At 43.7% G+C, this 7,150-nt stretch overlaps 1 protein-coding gene across 2 annotated transcripts in view; it reads right to left on the bottom strand.

Moving 5' to 3' along the window:
• Pdgfd (platelet derived growth factor D) overlaps positions 1-7,150 on the bottom strand; it is a 232,152-nt gene that overhangs the window by 27,070 nt on the left and 197,932 nt on the right. For both annotated transcript variants that reach the window (XM_004626141.2, XM_023709548.1), the window contains exons 4-5: positions 6,454-6,516; positions 3,209-3,407 (exon numbers count right to left, since the gene is read on the bottom strand). In XM_004626141.2, the coding sequence (XP_004626198.1) occupies positions 3,209-3,407; positions 6,454-6,516 (262 nt within the window). The remainder of the gene's footprint in view (positions 1-3,208; positions 3,408-6,453; positions 6,517-7,150) is intronic.

The raw sequence follows: 7,150 nt of genomic DNA, 5'->3' as shown, positions 1-7,150 counted from the left end.
ATATATATAATTTCCACCCCCTAGGAAACTGGAAGCAGGATATATTAACTTGTTATAATATCTTCAATCCAGAAGCTTTTATAGACAAGTTTGAGCTTATCTATTACTTGGGAAAAGTAGAATTTAAGCATCGACTTCTGGCTTCGATACCACCGTCTGCCTCTCTCTTCTAAATGCTCACTGTCCACTTATTTCTCATTTTCAGTGATCCTCTTGAAAAGAACTAACAACCCACTAACACCTACCCTATCTTCCCCAAAGAGAAATTAGGAGCAAAATATAACATTTAAGTTAAAAAATTCATAGCTGTTTCTGGTTTTTTACATTCTCTCTACAATGTGACTGTATTTTATTTTACAGTTTATGAAACCCTGGGTTTTGTATGTTTGCATTCAAATGGCTTTGTAGGCTCTCACTTTTTTTTGGAGTCATGAAAATTTCATTTTTTTTTCTGCATGAGTAAATTAGGAAAAAAGGATACTTAATAAATTAATAAATAATGAGCTTGTTTGTATATAATATCATTAAGATGTTATATTGACAGCAGGAAACTTCACGGAGAGTTTGTGAAGTTCAATGTTCTACCTGATACCTAGTCAACTTCTTGTTATCACTGACTACTCTGTTCTCATTCTGTTTTCACGGCTCCTTTCCTGAAGCTTCAGGATAAAAGCCGTAAGTGTGTTTTTAAGCTCTACAAGCAGAACATGCCAGCTGACATATTAGCCTGACTTCCCTTGCTTTTGTGATACATCAGGTGGTTCAGCGTCAGCAGGATGATAATTAAATCAGCACAATTTGTGCCAGTGGAAAAACAGTGGTGGCATGGTAGTGTTAAACAAATGGTGTGAATCTGCTTTTGGGCTGTTTTGAACAAGACATTAAGCCAACAGTGGTAGAGGGATGGTGTTTACTCTGTCACAAACATCAAGTAGAATGTCACCTTGCATGGTCTCACAAGGTTGTTTCAATAGCCAAAGCATGCCTAGGAGAGCTACGCTTAGTCTTTGGGGTAAGGGTCTGCAAAATTCAGGTGATGCACTCAGTAGGGGCTGCAGACCAATGGTGGAGTACCTGCCTTGCACGCAGAGCCCTGGAGTCCACCCCAGCACCACCAAGAGAAACAGAAGAGAATGAAAGAAAAATGAAGAACAAGTATGCTAGTGTTGGATTACCATCTTTAATTCTACCAATATTAACTGAATACCCAAACTATGTCCTGTGCCAAGTACTGGAGCTACCAGATGGAATTTCTCTAGACTTCAGAGGCCTCAGAGGATCTGCAAGCAACGTCAGCAGCCCACCCCACCCCACCCCACGCTGACTCTAGGTCGGAGGGCCTCCAGTGGAACTAGGCATCTGAAGGTTTGCCAATGTTCTCCACCTGATTAGATATGCAGCCAGAATTAGGACCTTGTGGAGGTCCTGGGGTCAAATACTCCCTTAGAGCAAATACAAGAGTGGACCAGCAGGCAGTAATAGGTCACACCAAGTAGTGGCACTGAAAGTACCCCCAGTTTTGCTGAGGCCTGGGGGCATCACAGAGGCGGGACAGGATAAGCACAGTTCAGAATTCTAATCTGGCACAGCTACCTACAAGTGCTTCAACTTGTGCCCCCTGCAGGTGTTCTGGAGAGACCATCCAGAGTTCTCATCCAGAATTCCCAGAGGAAGGTGCTTTAACATACATGTTAGCAATGTGGACCCTGCAAAAGGATCTGCTATGTTGAAAAGAAATTATAAAACTTCTAAAGATTAGGATTGCAATCCAGGCCTCCTCCCTCCAACACAACATAATTCTAGGTAAAAGATTAGATTTAATTGATGTTTCAAATTATAATATTTAGTATTAATTTAATGCTTAATTTAATTTTAATATTTAATACTTTAATCCAGAAAAGAGATATCAAGAAGGGTTACCACTCGAATATCTTGAAATCAAAGTCAGATTTTATTGCTTGTTTGTCCCAGTTTTAATGATTTGGCTATACTTAAAACAGGTGAACATTTTACTTTGTATTCAAGCAGATGTAGTGAAAGCTGCAGATACAGCGATGGCTTACAGAACAGCAGCTTCTCCTGAGCTGACTCCAAGCTGAGCCCCAAGGAGGTGCAGGTTTCGCGTGAGTGGTCACATGACATGTCTCTGCAATATCCGGCTCCCCTCTGACTCTTGGTCTCCTGTAGCTATGCATTTTAAGTATGTAAGATTTATGATCTAAGCCATAAGCAAGAAGCTCAGGCAAGAGTTCACTAATTAATCACTTTGGCCCAAATGTTCCAGTGGTTGTGCTACAGCAGCCCGGGCTGAGTTCTTAAAAGTACCCTTGATAATACGCGGTGCGAGAAGCAAGCCGCGTCTTCGCTGATACCTGCACATCTACCCAACGCGGGCCGGTCCTGCGAGACCTAACAGCGAAAACTTTAATAAAAGATCTTATCAAATAAAGCCAGCATATAATCAACTAGAAATTACACTTTTATCCAATCAGAGGTAATGATACGTTACAGCGTTACACATTTAAATAAACATTCCCGCCCGCAGATCACATCACTCAGATGTGTGAGAAGGATATTTAGAGTTTAACAGCTTTGGAATTGTTCTCCCTCGCAGCCTTCCGTCTCCCTCACCTTCCTCTCTCTTCTGTCCTCAGCACACACATTCCTGCAGCTTCCCGTGCAGCGTGCGCCCTCACCACCTCTGCTCTACTCCACTGCAGTCTTCCCGGGTGGGCATCCAGCGTATGCAATCGACATCCTCCAGCAGAACTTTGGCTGTCCCCAGGCTCCTTCGTGTCAGCACGGGGAGCCCCAGCTGCAGCCAACCCTCCTGCCCGCAGAGACGCACAGCAGACGGGAGACCGTGGTGCTGCACGCCGAAGCGAGCCAGCCTGTCTTCGGCCAGCTGTTTACTTCCCTAACTTAGGTTGCTTCCATTGTAAAATTTGGACAAATAAAGGCTTATCTACGAAGAAACAAGAAAAGCATCTCCATATTTTTCTAAGTTCTCCAAACTATGACAGATCTTTGGAGGGCATCTTTCTTTGTTTTGCAGAAGCAGCATTATTACAGAAAAAAATAGGGTATGAGATAACGGGCTAAAAATAAATCAGTTGTGCTCCATCGCTGTGTGTCACTTGTTGTAGCTGTTAACACTGCTAAAAAAAAAAAAAAAAAAAAAAAAGAAAAAAAAAGTTTTATTTCTTACCTTTTGACTTCCGGTCATGGTATGAGCGGCCTCGATAAAAAGGGCTGTCCAAATAGAGGCTCTCAAGATCTTCTTGCCACGATTCTGGGTTGAAGTGTTTGAGCAGATCTTCCACGGTGTCGAATTCTGCCACTGTTTTGTCCAGAGCGTCAGCTGCCAGAGCGGGATCCGTTACTGACGGAGAGCGGAAGGAGACGCCCTGGGAACGACACACACAGCTCAGCGTACCCCGAGAAAGTGTCTGGCGATTAAGTGCCACCACCCTACAGCTACGCGGAAGGAACACACGCCACCTTCTGACCGTAACACCTCATAGGTTTAAACTGCACGCAAGTGCCGCCTGCCACTGACTTGCCACATTCTTTTCTTTCTTTTTAAAAATGCATTTAGGACAAGGTCTACCAGGTCTACTGGGTCTCACTACGTAGATCGGACTCGCAGTGATTCTCCAGTGTTCGGCCTCCCAAGTGCTGGGATTACAGGTGCGCGCCACCACGCCCAGTCTCAATCATCATCTCAGCTCACCCCGGGGCCGAGGCCGGCACAGCAGGCTGGGGATCAAACCGCGGGCGCTCCGCTCTGCCTAAGCAGGTGCATCTGGCTGGCCCCTGACTTGAGAGATAGTCACTGCTTTGGAAGCCAAGCAGGTCATAAAGCTGCCAGTTTAGCTACACTATAATCACTTGCAAAGAGATAGGCTGGGTGGGAATGTAAAATCAACTCGCCCAACTTCTTGTCTCCAGGTCCCAAATCACCTGTATTTCAACTAATAAAAGCAATAATTAAAATTCTGCGTTCCTTCCAAGCAAGTTTTGGTAATGTATTCCATTCTCCTGCACGTGTCATCCCTCCTCTCCCTGCCAGGTCACCTCGTACTGAAGATGTGTGAGCAGCGCTGGATGAACTCTGGGGACATTTGGATCAAAGTGGACACCGTAACCCACATATGTCCTGCCAACAAGGGTACTTAGCCATGAAACTGGATCCCTTGACTTCAGAGTCCAAGATTCACATGGGTATGTTTACTTTATTTATTTTTTTTTGTTTTGCACAATCATAGCTTGCTAGTGTTCCCAGTTGCCATTGAAACAAATACTCTTTAAAGAAGGAACTAGGTACGCAGCCTCACTGGGAGACTGGAAAGGATCGTGAATTTTGTCATAGAAATAAAACACTGCCACGTAAGGTTTCCAAGCACTTACCTCACTAACCCTTGTACAATTGAGAGCTAAATGAGCCATGGTTCAAGCATCTCTGTAAAAATTCATGACCCATTAACAGGGAAATAGAGAGCACACAGCCTCAGATGGCTGCTAAATGTCTTCAAAGCAATTGCCAAACAAATAAGATGCCCCAAAGGCAGATAACTCCTATCACTAAGGGAAAATGGAAATTAATGAAAACTTGCTTCCCTGAAACTTAACTGCAGCATCCTATTGAGAAAAAATATGCACTGTAGTCTTAGACATCAAAGTTCAAAAATGATCGCTTCTGAGCCATGTTTTCTCCCTTTAACCAAGTGAGGTTCAGAGGTCTAAGTGATTGCACAGTCACTTGTTCTCAGAGGAACACTCCAGCTTTAGGGAAATGAAGGCATAGAATGTAATGTCATCCTTCTAATTCAAGGGCAATTTTCAAAGATGCCTTACAGGGAAATGGATTGAGGAAGACAGGAGCTGGCTAGTAGGGTGTCGGGCATGAGATACATGTTGAATGTGTTCAGCCAAAAGAAATCTTTTTTTCATTTGGAGAAACCACACATCTAACTTCAACGCTGACCAAATAAGTAGACATCCTCATCCTGGACCAAATGTTTGTACCGTGTTACTTTCAGGCCTCAAATATGGGCCTGTTCTTTCTTCTTTACAGGTTTATCCAGGCCAGCATGCACCTAGTTACAGAGCGCCTCTCATACGTTACTGAAGAATACAGGGATTTGTTCATAGTTCAAGCCACAGTAAAGTGTCGATAGGAGACAGCTGCCACCTGGGTGCAGCGGTGCCTGCTCTGCTTGCTGGTGTGAGTACATGTGTGTGTGTGATGGGAGACGAATCCTAATGACGCACAGCATCTCTCTCACAACTCTCTTGACATCAAATGCTGGATAATCCTGATGATTTGGCACTGTAATTCCTAGTCCCTATTCACTTTGGACAGTGTACCTGGCCCATATTCAAGGGTCAATTTACAATTAACCTTGTGTAGCAAGAATGCACATCTAAGATCTAAAATACTGATATGAGATGATCGAACTTAGGAGCATGCAAGCATACAAGAGCTTTACAATGAAAACTTTCCCTGTTTTCCTGGAATAAAAACAGGGATATTAATCAAGCCATCCCTGCACAGGTGAAAGCTTCTTGCACGAGCTCTAGAGAATGCAGCTGCAAGGAATTTTCTGGGGTGGCTCTAAACAGCACCTGGGATGTAGTGTGCATCCAGACATGGCTCTACGTGTAGCCCTCAGAGGACTCTCAGGCCTTGGAAGGGATGGGGGAGCCTAACGTCTCCTGATATTAGGCTGAAGAGCAAACCAAACTGGGTAACACGTGAGCTTATCCTTATGTAGACTTCGCTGCTGCTTGCGAGTTTTGATTCTGAGTGTCTGACAGACACAATGATGACAGTTAGGAAAATATGTATGAGTGATTAGGTAACCTAAAAAACCTCTAGGTATATTTGTTTCTGCAGCCAATATTTACATTTTTTATATAAGAAGAGAGAGTATTGAGAAATGACTAAATTTGGAGAACAAATGGGGGCATGAACCATGTTTTATATCTAAATCAAATAGAATACGGTACATACCTGGCTTGCATTTATCTTATAAACACTGGGAATTTGCAAGCTTGAAAAGAACCTTGAAAATACAAAGATTAATAGCTCCTGGAATATTCAGAAAGCTATTCTGAAACTGGCCACTCGTGCCAGGGCCGTGATCAGGTTGACGTGGCTGGGCTAGCCTCTGTTAGAATGCTCTTCTTTAAAACTGCCAAAGATGTCAATCATCATCTCCGCCCAGTTCCTACAGTCATCTACTGGCAATTCCTGAGAAGCTTTCTTAAGGGGAGGCCAAACAGAGTGTCTGACATCATCCACTGTAGCTTGAAAGAAAAGGAGGAATACCTCCACTTGGGACTCAGCTTTTCCACAGCAGGTCTTTAATGTAGTTTAAATCCTTCCGGGGTTGACCTTAGTTGTTCCATCAGTTTCTTTTGCTCACAACAGAGTGATAAATTACTTACTGAGGTAGAGCTTGTGACTGATTCCCAGTTGGTTCTAGAGGCTGCTGTGCGCTGGAAATTTTCCTAGAAGGCAAAGAAACATTGTGTCCATCAGTGAATCTGGCCTCCAGTCCATTATGTGCAATTTTAATGCCTTAGCCTTCTGAATCTTCTTCTAATGGCAGGAATAGGGAGACATCCTTACTGAACAGGGCACATCTGTTCTAAGAGTCTCACCTCTAGAATTTCTCATCCATGACTTGGACAATTACATAAAAATTCTCAGTAGAAAATGCACAGAAGCTAAAATTGTAGCGAGGCTGCCTAGTGGAATGTGATCTCAGACCACCTCTGATTCTTCCCTCCTCCATCTTTGCCAGGCTGGTGTGAAGTGCTTAAATTAGAGGGCCGTTCTGAGAAATGGACATGTTCATTATGTTAGCTTACACTCAATAAGATGCCTAATTAAATGTAATAATTATCATTATTGATGTTTATTGGGTTCGAATTAGCTTCTGCACCAAGTCTATGAGTTAGCATACAATACTGGTGATCTTTCCCATACAAACTCCCAAAGGCTGTTCTTGACGCTCTCATGAACAGCAGGAGGACTGGCCGGGAAGAGCTAACTGTGGGAGTAACAAGGGATTCCCTGCTGTGGTGGCCTAGATCTGAAACGCCACACCCCAGGCTCATGTGCACATAGAGGGGCGGGCTC

Source organism: Octodon degus, unplaced genomic scaffold (assembly GCF_000260255.1).
Source record: "Octodon degus isolate 3935 unplaced genomic scaffold, OctDeg1.0 scaffold00012, whole genome shotgun sequence".
NCBI classification, from domain to species: Eukaryota; Metazoa; Chordata; class Mammalia; order Rodentia; family Octodontidae; genus Octodon; species Octodon degus.
The sequence above is the reverse complement of the archived record's forward strand: the minus strand, read 5'-3'. Positions and strand labels throughout refer to the sequence as shown.